Genomic DNA, 16,595 nt, shown 5'->3' with positions numbered 1-16,595 from the left:
TATATATATATACATATATATATACGTATATATAGATATACGTGTATATATAGATATAGATAGATATAGATAGATAGATATATATATATAACGTTATATACTCCACTATGCTGCTGTAATCCTGTAAATTTAGATTAGATAGATTTCCTGCACCTTTCTGGCAGACTCTTCAATAAATGTAATTTACGTGGATATTTGAAATGAATAAATAAGAAAAGTAAAAAACAAACATGCCATTTAAAGTGTGTGCAAATCTATTTTTATGTACAAACGAGTAACACGAGCGTTGTTTACTTAACGAGCCAACTGCTGTCGCTCTGTGACGTTTCACCTAGCTGCTAGCTAACGTTAGCTGTCGAGCTAACAAAGCGCTGCTGCTCCGTAAACATCAGCAAAACTTAAACCGCTAGACTGTTTGACACGTATCACTGCCGTCACGCGGCAGACGTACGAACCGATTTAAGTAAACCAAAGTAGAGGTTCACTGAGTAACTAACTAACATGTGTTACTTACTTTCCAGTGGTCCTCTGGAGACGTTGTCGGGTCCGTCATCCTGGAACGTAAAATAACTGATAGCTGTGCTGCCTTCGCGTGCTGCTCGGAAATTCCTCCTCTATTCTGCTTGAAAACCGTTACAGACAAACTGATCTCCCTCTTTCATATGAACAAATACAAAATAAAGACTTCTCGCAGATCCAGTTGTATCAGCTAACCTAGTACATTTTTGGTAATTCGTGCTCCCTTTTATTGATAACTTGCGTCAACGGCTAATTTCAAAATCAGTTACCCCGAGGGACCTAGCGTTAATTCGTGAGCACAAATGATCAAAAAACAGGTCGGCTTCGTCATGAAGCAGCTAATTGTACGAGTGTTTCACTGTAAGAGACGTTAGAGAAAGAACAGTGTTCATTGGCATAATTTTCATTTCTTCACAAAGTCCATTTACAGTAAAACAGCAGGAGGTGGCAATTTCCGAGGAGACTTCGAATGCAGCAGTCATGCATGCAGTAGATGGCTTCAAACACAGTGAGGCGCTGTTGGACAACCCTCTGTAACCTGTAGCTACAGTCACCTGTCCTCCACATCTACCTGGCTTCACGTGAAGGAAAATGACCAAAACACATGTTGCCCAATGCAAGTTAAGCTGGCTTCAAGAGGATGAGTGGCTCTAGTGTAGTGAAAGTGGATTCACGGTATAAGCGAGGGAAAGTTTCCTTTGGTTGATTTTACATCTGCACCTTCACATATGTTTCTTTAACCTTTGACACTCTGCTTTATTTCATTGCTGTGCTACATTATCTCTCTCTCTCACCATTCTACTACTTCTTGCACGCCACACCGATCAGTTACCGTGTTCACCTTCCACCCTGTCCTCCACCCCGGTTTCTGTTGCTGTCATGCACAGGAAGTTGCTCTTCTGCTTTTGTGCTTCTGTGGTTTCTGTTTGTGTGACAAAGTGTGTCACACTCCCCTCTCCTTCCTCTCACATGCAGCCCTGTATACCAGAGGAGTTGTCGGTCAACAAGTGTAGAGAATACCGGGTGACACTAAAGGTGGGGCTTTTCTTAGAGCCCAGCAGGCCCCCAGCAAGGCTGGTAACCTTCTTGTCAAAGGTGCTTGTAGACAGAGAGAGATAAGTTGATGCGAGGCCAGACATGAGGACGAGCGACATTCTTTCATCACCCACCATGTCCTCAGGACCAAGGCGGATTCAGTAGACCAGGGTCTTGATGTTCCTCTCCTTGAAGGCTCAAACACTTGGTTTGATTTAGGCCTGCTTGTTCTTGTCATTCAGAGTGATCCCTTTTTTGTCACTCTGTTTTTGGAATACACCGATTTCTCAGGAGAAAAGGTTTGTGTAAAGCTTTCCTCCTGGATTACTTGTGGAGATTAGTGATGGGGAATGCGGCTGCCGGGAGCTTGGAGCAGGAACCGTCTGAGGGGCGAGAGGCCAGAAACTCAGTCGGAGGAGCTTCAGGAATGAGTGACCCCACTCCGACCCTGCAGAAGAAGCAGCCGGCTCCCACTAAACTACCCATGCCGCCAGAGGAGGAGCTGGAGGAGCGCTTCAACGTGGTGCTGGTGAGTGGATGCACAGAGGTCATGCCCTCGGTATATTACCAATGCCAGCTATGGTTTTGTAGTAGAGGCTTACTGTAAAAGCTGGGATAATTATGCAGGTATGACTCAGAGGCACAAAAAAGTTATTATAGGTAGCAAGTGTTTTGAACCCTCTGGACTTGTGATTTATGCTGCCAGAACACAATTTGTTGTCTCTCAATGTGGGTCCAGAGAGCCAAACGTTGCCAAATATCTCCTTTAAATGTGATTTTTGCAAAGATGTAATTTTGTCCAATCATATAATAACAGCCCAATAACTGTAGAGTTATCCCAATAAATGTAATGTTAGAAGGACTTCGTTGCTTCTTTGTTAGATCTGAGCGTGTCAGGCTAGTAACAGGGCGATTAGTGCATGCTGAGGTGGCTGGCCCCAAAGGGGAAGTTGAGCAACATATTTACATGAGCGAGACCATAAGACCGGAAAGCAAATGTTCCACCGCTCTTTCAACAGTCTTACAAGTTGAAAAAAACAAAAACGTCACGATGAAGCACTTGAGACACCATTAAGAGTAACACATCAAAACCTTAAGTTTAGTATCAGAGCTGCTGACACATTTAAATCTGAAATAAACAACAAAAATAACTTTTAAAAAAGGTTAGAGATCAGATTTTTATCTTTTTACCCGGGTCGTTATCATGTTAATGAGCATAGTTAACAAACAAGATATAAACTGACACACTGCAGCTTCTCCATTAACGTCAATGAGAAGCTTGACTTTGACTCTACACCTAAATGTATAAATGTGTATCCATATGGTTAGAACTTTGCTCTCTGCTCACTAGTGAATTCATATGAATCTCTAAATTTCTATGACGCTCCACGTAAGTGTGACATCATGGCTTAATGATGGAGCCAAATCTTTTGTCTCTGGATGAACAGCATGAAGTCTGCAGATGTGTAAAGCAAACAGATGCTGGAAGCTTAATGAGCGACAGATATTAATGTAAAGAGGACAAAAATCATCTCTCGTTGACTCAATATGCCTTTATTACTGTATTGTATAGCATTCTGCTTTTGCTGCCCTTCTTATTCCATTTCATGGACGTCTTATTGCTAGACAGACGTTCCTAATTTAAGACAGTGAAGACTTACATCAGCAGTTAGGCAGATGTTTCCTCCAGGGACTGTTTGATAGCTTTATTTTCTTCTCTCTGTATAGATGTTAATCCGTAAATAAAACATAAAAAAAAAAAAAAAAAAAAAAAAAAAAAAGTATAGAAATTGAATTTTTTTTTAAGATATCCACTTTATCCACTTGTTGTAGCTAAAATGATAAAATGGCTGATGGGCTTTGCAGGTTTGTATTTTTTCTCTGGTAACGTCTGAACAATTAGCAAACATTGATGCAAACATCCATCCAAATGTTCCCATGAATTTCTTTAACTAACATGAAATTACAAAGAAATGTGAAAGTTGATCCTTATCAAGGAAACTCATAATCACATATTATTGAAAACACTTTCTTCATGTCAAAATTCACCCGTGACACAAGCTGATAAAACCTCTTCAGTCGATGTAAATGTCATCATACGAGAAGTAGTGCACATGCAGTGTGCCATTTCATGCCTACAACGCCCTCACAGGCATTACATGAAAGTATGACCTCACTTCCTCTTTCAGTAAAATACTCTAAATGTAATTTTCAGATATGCCTTAATTCAAGATTTCATATTTGCAATACCAACTCAAGGAAATGAGGAGTGCATGACACTGTTTCTAAACTTAGGGAGTTCATACTTATGTTCATGCAAGTGAGCATGCTCACAAACACTCATGTGAGTCTTTGGACCTTGTTTTATTTTTTGGTAAGTTTGTACCACAAAACCCACAATGAGACCCCTCCCTTCACTCCACCGAGAATGAAACTCCCATGCAGCAACGCAACCGCCCGTTGCTTTTTCTGCATCTCTTTGTTTTTTTTAAAGTGTGACAGAGAAACTACAGACCACTGTTTGAATACGGGTATATTCAGGAGCAACACCCATCTACTGAAACGACTTGTCAGTTAAGCATCAGTGTGTTTGCAGGTCTTGGATCAGGTGAATGACCAGTGGTTGGTGTGTAGACTGCAGCAGTGTTGTGAATGTGAAGGAAAAATGTATTTTAAAAAATCAACTTAGAGCAAAACATAAACAAGAATGTAATTACTGACTTAACCAGTGATCAACGAAAGCACTTGAGCACCATTCTGACTCCAATTTATTTATTTTTTTCACACACAAACTCCCATATCAGGTTAATAAACCTTAATTTGGGTTTATTAAATCATTCAGTTTTAAGCCATGTGAATGGGGGATTAACCTTTACATCAGGAGTCAAACATGTCCCTGTAGGTTGAGGGTGGTAACGCAAAGTGAAACTGCACTTTCTGGGCAATATGTCAACTCCTTAGACGATTGAGTCAACCTGCACCAGAGAGGTGTGGAGGTGGGGGAGGGGTTCTTGTTCTCCATACAGTTGAGTGGATCATAGAAATATTATGTGATGTACTAGGAATGTATTTGATAAATACAAAAAAGTTCAATCTTGTCAGAAAGTCTATAAAATTGCCATAATCTATATTTAAACCTCGATCATATAAATAAATAAAAAGGAAACCAACAAATAAATGAAAAGGGTTGTTGTGGTTTTGTTGTGGAGTTGGTTTTCTAATGTTTTTTTTTTACATGTGCTTGTTTCATCATCTCTATCTTCACTAAAGAAATGTAGAATGCAACATACCACCATCGCACGAACAAAGGCTCTAAGATTAGTCTTTTCATTTCTGTGCAATGACCAAAAGTATTTATTTTCTGAGGTATGTGGCACCGAGTGACACACATGCATATAAACACTGAGTCATCTGTGCTTCCGGCAGGCACATAACCCGCTTCAGAGGGAGAGTGTGTGGTTTGGTTGATTTGAATATTGTCGCATCGGCAGGAAAGATTTAATAATTGTGTGCTGAATGTCACTGGAGGAGTGACGATGAATTTTAGAACAGAAATGACAAATGTGAACTTATGGTTTTATTTTTACCGAGTCTCTCTCTCTCTTTCAGAGCTACATGAACTTGCCTCCAGACAAACTGCAGCTGTTGAGTCAGTATGACAATGAAAAGAAGTGGGAATTAGTCTGTGATCAGGTAAGAACCCCCCCCACACACACACACACACACTGATAGCAAGCTCGTTTCACAATTAACCCTCAACATACGAGTGGTCAAAGTGAGCCGAATTCTGTCCCCCGTGTCTCCACTGGGACAGAGGTGACGCAGTACATAAATACCCAGAGTTCATATGTGGTAAAGAGTGCCAAGTGCAGCGTGAGTAACACTGCAGCACACTGTCTGTGGTGGCAACTGATGGCGTCGGCATGGAAACAGAGAGCGGTGTGAGTCTGTTGTGTTGAATAGCACGAAGGCAATAATAGCTTCAGAGGCTGCGCGCTGCTAAACGTCCCTCCAGTCCAGTCGTCTCTCAGGGTTGCTGATAAAACCACGGGGGTCAAAAGCTGGTTTCCCTGTGAATCCTTCTTCCCCAGGAGCGTTTCCAGGTGAAGAGCCCACCGTCCACGTACCTGGCCAAGATCAAGAGCTTCTACCAGGATCAAGGAGGGGTGTCCCGCAGGGTCAGTGCAAAGCATTTCATATGTAACACGTCTTTAATCTTCTCTCTGCGCAGCAACGTCTTGATTCTCGCTTCTTCTGCTCCTGCTTTAGCTGAAGAAAAGGATTCAAGATGCCACCAAGGTCCTCAAAGATTTGGAGATATCGCTTCGCACCAATCACATCGGGTAACAAAGTTGTGTTTACATACACTGTTTACCGTGTTCGTCCCGCCAACTGTCAATCCGTGGAATAGTTTGTGAAACCGATGTACTCATGCGCGTGCATTTTCATTCCTGTGGATATTGTAAAACTCACTCATCAAAACGTTGCTCTGTAGCGCTGCTAGTGGCCAAGAACTACGCAGAGTAGCTTTAAGGTAGAAAGGAAATAAACTGCGTTTAAATACCCGAACTACCATTCAGGAAAAGATTTAGTCTGTCCCAATACAAAGTATGTCCCATGCAGTGAACCAAAAATACCAGGATGTCCTATTGCAGGATGTCCACACTAAATAGGTTTCATGGGTACTGGAACACACAGTGAGTTACCAATTATTGGTGTCATCATTATGATGAATGGTCAGTTTGAGTTCACCGAGCATTCGACCCTTTAACTTTTGATGAACACCTTGTATCCACAAGCCACAACACCAGGATGACAAGTTTAAATGTAGCGTAGCAGCAGCACATAAAGTCAGCAAACTGGCTCAGTAATGGCAGTCACACAACAAGAACTATCTGAAGTTTGCTAATATCAACCACCATAAGCTACTGGTCACACACACACACCCACACACACACACACACATTGTATTGAGCAAGAGTGCGGTTTATTGCTTTTGAATTCAACATTTCCTTTGTAAGAGCAACATTGTGTTATTTCTTCTTTCTAAAGTTACATAATCTTGATTTTAAGTCCAATCTGAGGGCAGAATCTATAATAACAAAACATTTCTTTCTGTCTCTTTTTGTAGATGGGCTCAAGAGTTTCTCAACGAGCAGAACAAAGGTTTGGATATCCTGGTGGAGTACCTGTCTCATGCTCAAAGTGACGTCTCGTGAGTACCAGCCGGGTGTGAAACAAGTCTCTCAGGAACCGATGGTGCTCTTACAATGGAGCTTTTTATCACCATGTTTATTTCCTATGAACGCTCTAGGTTTGATATGGAGAGTGTTGAAAATGGTGGCAGCCTGTCAGAGAGAGGGAAACCAGCACAGAGGTCGATGGAGGACTTGTCCAAAAGCTCCAGCGGCTCTCCGTCACATGGGATGACCAGAGCTGCTCGAGCTCTGACTGTCAGGTAAGAAGCTCCAGACATGAACGGCGTATTTTTAGGTACAGCCTGCCGTGAGAAACAGAGTTCAATAACCCAGAGATGTCTACAGATTATATGATTATATATATATATATATATATATATATATATATATATATATATATACAGTTGTGTGAAAAAGTGTTTGCCCCCTTCCTGATTTCTTATTTTTTTGCATGTTTGTCACACTTAAATGTTTCAGATCATCAAACAAATTTAAATATTAGACAAAGATAACACAAGTAAACACAAAATGCAGTTTTTAAATGAAGGTTTTTATTATTAAGGGGGAAAAAAAATCCAAACCTACATGGCCCTGTGTGAAAAAGTGATTGCCCCCCCTGTTAAAACATAAATTAACTGTGGTTTATCACATCTTTGGAAAGCTGAGTTCAATTTCTCTAGCCACACCCAGGCCTGATTACTGCCACACCTGTTCTCAATCAAGAAATCACTTAAATAGGACCTGCCTGACAAAGTGAGGTAGACCAAAAGATCCTCAAAAGCTAGACATCATGCTGCGATCCAAAGAAATTCAGGAAGAAATGAGAAACAAAGTAATTGAGATCTATCAGTCTGGAAAAGGTTACAAAGCCATTTCTAAAGCTTTGGGACTCCAGCGAACCACAGTGAGAGCCATTATCCACAAATGGCGAAAACATGGAACAGTGGTGAACCTTCCCAGGAGTGGCCGGCCGACCAAAATTACCCCAAGAGCGCAGCGACGACTCATCCAAGAGGTCACAAAAGACCCCAGAACAACATCCAGAGAACTGCAGGCCTCACTTGCCTCAATTAAGGTCAGTGTTCATGACTCCACCATAAGAAAGAGACTGGGCAAAAATGGCCTGCATGGCAGAGTTCCAAGACGAAAACCACTGCTGAGCAAAAAGAACATAAAGGCTCGTCTCAGTTTTGCCAGAAAACATCTTGATGATCCCCAAGACTTTTGGGAAAATACTCTGTGGACTGACGAGACAAAAGTTGAACTTTTTGGAAAGTGTATGTCCCATTACATCTGGCGTAAAAGTAACACGGCATTTCAGAAAAGGAACATCATACCAACAGTAAAATATGGTGGTGGTAGTGTGATGGTCTGGGGCTGTTTTGCTGCTTCAGGACCTGGAAGACTTGCTGTGGTAAATGGAACCATGAATTCTGCTGTCTACCAAAAAATCCTGAAGGAGAATGTCCGGCCATCTGTTCGTGACCTCAAGCTGAAGCGCACTTGGGTTCTGCAGCAGGACAATGATCCAAAGCACACCAGCAGAACATTTGTCATCTTTCTAACTTCACTCAATATGCTTTTAATTATTTATTTATTGTACAGCATTCTGTTTATGCTGCCCTTCTTATTCCCTTTCCTCTTATTGCTAGACAGCCGTTCCTCTTGATATACTTGACAATACCTCAATCTCTCACACTGTCATTCATTCATATCCTTTGCTCATTTGTGGAGTATTTTGCTTTTTATTTTCCTTTCCACCTGGTGCAACATGTTCAGCTGTCAGACAGACACAGTGGATGCACAAAAAAAAAAAACACAATGCCGGAAGCCTTGTTATAATTGGCCAACTGCGCCGTTCTGGGCCTCAACTTCAAACCATTAGCACACACAGCGGCTTCTCCTCTCCTCAGCGACGTATTCATGCGTCTATACGCTTGTTATCCCTCTGCAGAATAAGCTCCACTCTGGGGAACAAGATGTATAAGAAGTCCCATTCATCCAACCAGAGAGACGACGTGCATGTGTGCATTATGTGCCTGCGAGCCATCATGAACTACCAGGTAGAGCTTCAACATACACAGTCACATGTCTCATTTTCTGTCATAAAAACAGGCTTTTAAATGAACACCGTGTAGCATTTAGAGGGATCTATTGGTGGAAATGGAGTATAATATAAATAAGTATGTTTTCTTTATTGTTTCAATATTTGCTTGTTTGAAGTAAAACACACTTTTAGATAAAACTAATTGTTTGATTTAAAGTATTATAAAAAGCCTACAGTGTATTTTTCCTGCATCCTTTAAGGCACCGGCTCTCTTGGGGAAAACAATTGTTTATGCTTTCCTTCTGCTTTCAGTCTGGCTTTAACCTGGTGATGACTCACCCGCGCTGTGTGAACGAGATCACCCTCAGTCTCAACAGCAGGAATCCCAGGTGAGTGCACTTGTGCGTGAGACAAAGTGTGTGTGTGTGTGTCCGTCTGCATCCATATCTAACCCCCTCCTATGCTGCAACAGGACCAAAGCCCTTGTGTTGGAGTTGCTGGCTGCCGTGTGTCTCGTCAGAGGCGGACATGACATCATTCTGTCTGCTTTTGACAACTTGAAAGAGGTGAAAATAGTTTTTTGTATTAGCTTTCTTTTTTACTTTTGTCATTTGACTTTGACAGTTGCTCCTTCAGCCCAACCATTGTTCCAGACTTCCCCTTGTTGATTACTCATCTTATGACTGGCACAATCCACCCCTCACGCGCACTGTGGTCATACTTTTAGCACATGTGGAGCAGTCACGCATGTGTGTGTAATTTCAAGAATGGGTGCAAGGGTAAGAAATACACCCTGTTTGTGTAGCTGAGATGTGACAGATATAACATTTTGCATCGATGCCCCATTTACGCCCCCATGTGGGCAACAATTAAAATACAAGTTCCTATTTATTTCTCAGGTGAGCAAAGAGAAGAACCGCTTTGAGAAGTTGATGGAGTACTTCATCAACGATGACTGCAACATCGACTTCATGGTAGGTCCACAGATGTACTGCCTTCACGCTGGCTGACTGTAACAAATATTGGGACTTTTTAAATAGTTAATTGTCATTGCGTCTGTGTCCAGGTGGCTTGCATGCAGTTCATCAACATTGTGGTGCATTCGGTGGAGAACATGAACTTCCGTGTTCATCTACAGTTTGAGTTCACGAACCACGGGTTGGACAAGTATCTCAGGGTGAGTTTGCTTATAAATCTCAGTGGTCAGTGTAGACGGCGTGTGAAGCATCAAGCAGCTTGTCACGCATGTCATCTGATGAGTTTAAAGTAACTTGTGATGTCCAGCTGGTCAAGTCAATGTTGCTGCTGCATGCTGAATCCCCTTCCCTTTACTTTCTGCTGATGACAACCTGTTCGTATCAGATAATAACTTCCCTACTTTTATGCTGGAGGCAAATGTTGGTTGAGAGAAAATGTCTAAATTAATCTAACGGAGAATATAATATGAAACGTTTAATAAATTAGACTATTTTGATAATCGAATTACCGTTGGATTACTTACTTTCTTATTGTATGTACATTATTACTTAAAACTTGCGCCAGATTATTAATAGTGTGCCGCTTTTGTGTGTGTTTGTGTGTTAGCGTCTGAAGCAAACAGAGAGCGAGAAGCTGCAGGTCCAGATCCAGGCCTACCTGGACAACGTGTTGGATGTCGGAGCCCTGCTGGAGGACGCTGAGAACAGAGGAGGGGTGCTGGAGCATGTGGACGAACTGCAGGAGCACAACGTGCAGGTCAGCCACAAACGAAAGGCAAACAGGAACCTCTGAGAACAAAGAGAGGCTTTGATGTTACTACTTGAGGCTTTGACAATATCATTTTGTTGTGTGTGTGTGTTGCAGCTGAGTGCCCGGCTTCAGGAGGTCGAGACTCAGACTGCAGAGAGAATGTCTGAACTTGAGACTCAGCTCATGCAGGCGACCAAGGAGACCGAGCTGCTCAAAGTAAGAGCTGCTCCGTGACATGTATAGTGTTTAATAAGATTAATCAGCCAGGCAAGGTGTGCCGCTCTCACAGAGATCAGTTATAATGAGGTCAAAAGAGTGGCAGTTCACTTTATTTTAATAATCTTAATATGAAAGTAAAATCTAATCATCCTCAATATGAAATAAGAAAGATGAGAACATTTGCACTCTTCAAATATATCAAAATGACCTCGCGTCTTCGCCGATAGCGACATTGGCTCTGGGGATGTCCAGACTGAAATATCTCAACAGTGATTTGACAGACATTCATAGTTCTAAGAGGATGAATCCTAATGACTTTGGTGACCCCCTGACTTGTCCTCTAGCATCACCATGAGTGAATGAATTGTAATAATGAATTATAATTGTAATGGTGAGTCTCTTAACTTTTTCGTCTAGCACCACCAAAAGGTCAATATTTTACTTTGTCAAAAGCTATGGTTAACGACCAAAGTCCTGCAAAAGTAATTTGTGTTTTGTGTTAATCAGCAAATTTCAGCACGTAAAAAAAGTTATTTTTCAAAAAACAAAACTTACATCAAAAGGCCACTGATGCACCGTTTCAGTCGGATTGTGCTCAGGCAACGTCCAGGCAAGATCCACGTATAGTGAACATGAATTCATCATGCTGCCTCTCTCTTGCTCTGGTGAAAACAACATTTCTCTTCCTGGTGCATCACCTGACATTAACACACTTTATCATTTCACCTGAACAAGTGCTTCATCTGGTGCTTAGTGCCCCTAGTGTCAACAACAATAACTACAAAAATAACAAATAATAGTCAAATAAATCTAGTGAAACAGCTCCTACACAGAATGTTAACACACTAAACATTACCTACTGAACATTAGCATGTTAGCACTGTCATTGTGAGCATGTTGACGTTCAAAGTGTGAAGATATGTTGTGTATTAAATGTTCTGAGTGGAGATGAGCTGCGTTTCTATATCCGTGTTTGTGTCTAATAGGAAAGCCTGCGAGAGTCCTGTTCCCAGGTCGGTGCCTTGCAGCAGAGAGAGCGGGAGCGGGAGCTGGACAGGGAGAGGGAGAAGGACAGGGAGCGTCTGAGCACCTTCCCCCCTCAGACGGCTTCAGAGCTGGAGCAGAAGGTCCAGGAGCTGCAGGACAAGGGGCTGATCCGACTGGGACGCAGTCCCTCCGGAGGTCTGGACATCCAGGTGGTGCCCGTCACGGTGGTCGAATACGTCCAGGCCTCTGTCCCTGATTCTGCTTCCCCATCAGCCAGCCTTCCTGCCTCAGCCCCTCCACCACCTCCTCCACCTCCTCCTTCTGGTGGCCCAGGGTCGGTTGCCTCTCCTCCTCCTCCGCCTCCACCTCCACCACCGCCTCCTCTAGGAGGTTGCGGTGCTGTGCCCCCACCTCCTCCTCCGCCTCCTCCTGGAGGAGGTCCACCACCACCACCTCCCCCACCTGGTTCTGGACCCCCACCCCCACCTCCCCCGCCTGGTGCTGGACCGCCTCCTCCACCTGGTGCTGGACCGCCTCCACCGCCTGGAGCACCAGGCCCTCAATCTGGTAATGAACTCGACAGAAGAGAAGAAGTACTAAAATCAGAGATGGAGCAGTAAAGATCTTAATTGTTTGATTGGTCTTTCTTTGTTTCCTCAGCGGTTAAGACCAAGAAGCCCATTCAGACCAAGTTCAGGATGCCATTGTTAAACTGGCAGGCCTTAAAACCAAACCAGGTGACAGGCACCGTTTTCAACGACCTGGATGACGAGAAGGTCTTAGATGTAAGAAGATGCCGCCATTTTATTTTTCACTTGCTCCGTACGGTTTATTAGAAAACTGCAGTGTGAAAACACTTTTTTTATCCTGACCTTCTCATCTCTCTCTCTCTGTCTCTCATTCTGTCTACATCAGGAGTTGAACATGGATATGTTTGAGGAACACTTTAAGACCAGGGCCCAGGGAAATACAACAGACCTGTCCAACATCAAGAAGAAGGTGGTCCAGAAGGCCCCCAGCAAGACGACCCTGATCGAAGCCAACAAGGCGAAGAATCTGGCCATCACTTTACGCAGAGGGGGAATGAACCCGTCCGCTATCTGCACCGCCATAGAGACGTATGTGCTTCTTAGAAAATCTGTTGCATTGTTGGCATTCCTCAGTTCTCGCTCTCATGCGCTGACTGCTGTGACTTTCACTGCTATTTTGCACAGGTACGACCAGAAGACTTTGTCCATAGACCTGCTGGAGATACTCGTGCCCTTCATACCATCAGACTATGAGATGAAGCTGCTGCTCAACTATGAGAAGGATGGCCGCCCACTGGAGGAGCTGACTGACGAGGATCAGTTCGTTTTACGCTTTGGGAAGATTCCCCGTCTGAAGCAGCGAATAAACACTTTCACTTTCATGGGCAACTTCCCGGATATGGTCAAACGCATTCAGCCGGTCAGTTAGTCAAATGTATTCCGACTTCAGATTTAAGCTCTAAAGCTTTAACAGACGCACTGATTTTGTTCTCACTTCATCCACAGCAACTGAACTCCATCATCGCGGCGTCCATGTCCATCAAGTCTTCAACCAAACTGAAAAAGATCTTAGAAGTAAGTAAAAGAGAATTCAACATTCTGATGTAGCTTCAAAACGTGTGATTTTGCACAAGTCACCTTCTAACATGTTCCCCTCAGATCATTCTCGCCTTTGGCAACTACATGAACAGCAGTAAGAGGGGTGCAGCGTACGGGTTTCGGCTGCAGAGTCTGGATCTTGTAAGTAGCATTTCCTTTTTTACATTTACTCTTTGAATTTGAAGCGAGACTATGTTACTTTTGAAATGAGAAATAACACACATTCTCAATTCAGTACACTAATGCTTTCAACCATAACAGCCTTACTTGGTCTGGTCTGATCATTAGCAAAATGGAGCGTGTTAGGTTTTTAAGAACAAAGGACGAGAGAGCCTGCAGGCCGCAGGTACTCTTCTGCTGCGAGCTTCTTACTGCGCACGCGCATCAGAAGAATAAGCTGGATCCGGTTTAAAATTAAAACAATATTTAATGTACTACACAAAGTTCACTTACAAACTGAATTAACTATCAAAAGTAATGTTCTCGAGAACAGAGACCACATGCCCGCACCTCACTCACAGGTCTGGCCAGTCCAGGTTCTGAAAAACGAGAGCGGAAGTGGTCTGAGGAACGCTCTCTAGAACGTTGTCTTTTATATCCCCTGACAGTCGGAAAGTGTCCGAACTGTCCTAAAACGTGTGAATGATCCTCCGTTGATCAGTGATTGGCTCCATTTGAATCCTGTCCCCTCCCTGGATCGACCCTTTGTGGCAAACATCTTGAACTCCTCCTCTCTGACCTGCTGGTCAGTTGTCCGTCCCCCTGCTGCACCTCTGAAAAGGCTCATTCAAAAATGATCCCTTACTGACCCTCAAAACTATTCATACAGTGTTTTAATACCTTTAGTGACTATACTTCTATGATTTAATACATTCAATGAGTTAATATACTGTAACATATAATATCCTCTATAAGTGAGGATATTATAACCATAATACATTCCATATGGAAACATATTGTGACTAACATAGTTATTATTGTGACACTTCTACTCACCACTAGGGGTGTTATTTAATCCTACTAATAATGCGTTTAATACTGAAATTCTCCACTGTAGCTAATGTTAGCAAACGTTAGATAGATTCACCTTTATCCCATTATTGTCCGAGTGGGCAAAGCGAATGCTATTAAGCAAAAGTTACTCGTCTTGATTTTTTAAAAACAACTGTAATACCTAAATTCACTTTGTCAACACTTAACTTTTTTCAGCTGTTGGAGACGAAGTCTACGGACCGCTCGCAGACGCTTCTTCACTTCATCACCAGTATCATCCAGGAAAAATACGCCGACTTGGCCGACTTCCACACCGAGATCCACTTTGTGGACAAGGCAGCACTCGGTACATTCACACCAACAGTCAAGCAGTTACGTAGCTTGTGATTTTACAGTGGGAGCGTTACTATAAACACAGTTGTTTCTTTGCCAGTATCACTGGACGGCATCCTTCAGGATATCCGCTCGTTAGAACGGGGAATGGAAATGACCAAAAAGGAGTTCCTGGTGCAGGACGACAGCCCCGTGTTGAAGGACTTCATCAAAACCAACAGTGAGCAGCTGGAAACTTTGATCAAAGACAGCAAGACGGCACAGGTTAGCTGGTAATTCATGTCAAATTTACACAGCTTACGCCTCACTACATGCTTTTAGACGTATAACATGTCTGACTCCCTCTAGGAGGCATACGGCTCAGTGGTGGAGTATTTCGGTGAGAACCCCAAAACCACGCAGCCTTCCATGTTTTTCCCGACGTTTGGACGCTTGATAAAGGCCTATAAGGTGAGGATGTGTGGTAGGTTTTCAGATGTTCATCCATTACAATCGTTGCATGGCGTATTAATTATCTTTTCCTTGATTGAACACAGGCGGCACAGCAACAGATTGAGCAGAAAAAGAAAATGGAGAAAATGGAGAGTGAGAGCAGTGAGGAAAAGGTGTCCTCATCTCCGAACAAGGCCGGGGTACAAAAGGTAGGAGGTCAAAGGTCCAGTCTTCAGAAATGACACATCAGAGATTCATGAACTTTGTTTAAAGGTGCGATGTGTAACATGCAGCATCCTGCAGCAAAGAAACAGGGGGCAGCATTTCACCTCTCCTTCTGGGTCCATGCAATCTAAATGTACAGCTTCCTGTTATTTCAATAAAAAGTTAACTTCTAACTAACAGCAGGGCAAGAATACGCAAAATTGGTCAAAGTATCACTGCTGTGTTATATTCTTCACGTGTGGCATCGGCCTATAGTTTACATTAGCCATAAACAGAGGCTGTGCGGCCTGTGTGTGTTTTGATAGTTTATTAGATTAAATCGAAATTGGCAGAAAAGTGAAAACGACACGCACCTTCATCTCGTCAAGGTGCCTGTAGTTCCTTATCGTTCCTGCCACTTTGGATTTAATCCAATAAACAAACTATGAAACACACACGGACCATGTATGAATTATTGAGAAGTCCTCTGGAATGTTTTGAACTCAAATTTTGGCCAAATCTTACACATTGCACCTTTAGCTGCTTATGTTTTATTGTGAAGGTGCAGTTTCCTCAGAAATACTTCATGCAACAGAAACCATCAACTAGAACAAATCTGTGACTTACACCTGTGACACTCAAACTCTTCTACTCATCTACTTTGATTTCAAACACTTTTCTCTTCTCCAGGGGCCCATGATGCCGAAGATGGACCTGATAGCAGAGCTGAAGAAGAGGCAGGTGAAACCTCAGGTACGCGAGGGGAAGGACGGCGCTCTGGAGGACATCATCACAGGTACGGTACCTCGACGCTTCCTGGAGGAGTCACGTGGTGGTGTTTCAGATAAGGGTGCAGTAAGTTTGATGTTGACGTACTGTTGAAAAGCTGCCGTCTTTGCTCTGCCTTTAGATTTGAGGAACACACCGTACAGGCGAACAGATGGTCGACGGCCAGCCCAGCGCCAGGACACTTGAGGCACTTCAGTTCCACGACTTTTTAAAAGCGTAACTGGAACCACAGAATAACCCGCTTTAAATGTGCTGTATATACAGTATATCCAATATATACAATTAACCATGTGGCAGTGTGTATTTGTTGTGTAAATAGAATTTGAAGTTGGAACTATTTGTTATTTTTTAATGCTACAGCCAATTTGATTACAAACTTTGCCAAAAACAACGTATTCTTGTGGCGCCTAACGACTTCGGATGCTTTGAATTCGTGCTGTTGTATCCTAGTAATTAAACCAAAATCATGACTTTATTTCCAAA

General features: G+C 42.8%; 2 protein-coding genes across 4 annotated transcripts in view; one reads left to right on the top strand and one right to left on the bottom strand.

Annotated features, from left to right (window-relative positions):
• mlx (MAX dimerization protein MLX) overlaps positions 1-7,102 on the bottom strand; it is a 22,417-nt gene extending 15,315 nt beyond the window's left edge. For both annotated transcript variants that reach the window (XM_031861954.1, XM_031861956.1), the window contains exon 1: positions 515-7,102. In XM_031861954.1, coding sequence (XP_031717814.1) covers positions 515-553 — 39 coding nt within the window. In that variant the 5' untranslated portion in view covers positions 554-7,102. The remainder of the gene's footprint in view (positions 1-514) is intronic.
• Positions 1,459-16,595, top strand: fmnl1a (formin-like 1a). 2 transcript variants are annotated; one of them, XM_031861953.1, is made up of 25 exons: positions 1,459-2,083; positions 5,164-5,247; positions 5,646-5,732; positions 5,824-5,897; positions 6,686-6,769; positions 6,869-7,012; positions 8,707-8,815; positions 9,112-9,188; positions 9,272-9,365; positions 9,699-9,773; positions 9,866-9,976; positions 10,384-10,533; positions 10,642-10,743; positions 11,733-12,300; positions 12,394-12,518; positions 12,649-12,851; positions 12,948-13,182; positions 13,269-13,337; positions 13,422-13,502; positions 14,571-14,700; positions 14,788-14,951; positions 15,036-15,137; positions 15,224-15,328; positions 16,014-16,119; positions 16,234-16,595. In XM_031861953.1, exons 1-25 carry the CDS (start codon positions 1,898-1,900, stop codon positions 16,296-16,298), a joined length of 3,330 nt encoding a protein of 1,109 aa, XP_031717813.1. In that variant the 5' UTR covers positions 1,459-1,897; the 3' UTR covers positions 16,299-16,595. The 2 variants fall into 2 exon arrangements, with proteins under 2 accessions (XP_031717813.1, XP_031717812.1); XM_031861952.1 differs by having other exon boundaries at positions 16,014-16,595.

Source organism: Anarrhichthys ocellatus, unplaced genomic scaffold (assembly GCF_004355925.1).
Source record: "Anarrhichthys ocellatus isolate YVR2014 unplaced genomic scaffold, GSC_Weel_1.0 scaffold26, whole genome shotgun sequence".
In the NCBI taxonomy this organism is placed as follows: Eukaryota; Metazoa; Chordata; class Actinopteri; order Perciformes; family Anarhichadidae; genus Anarrhichthys; species Anarrhichthys ocellatus.
The sequence above is the reverse complement of the archived record's forward strand: the minus strand, read 5'-3'. Positions and strand labels throughout refer to the sequence as shown.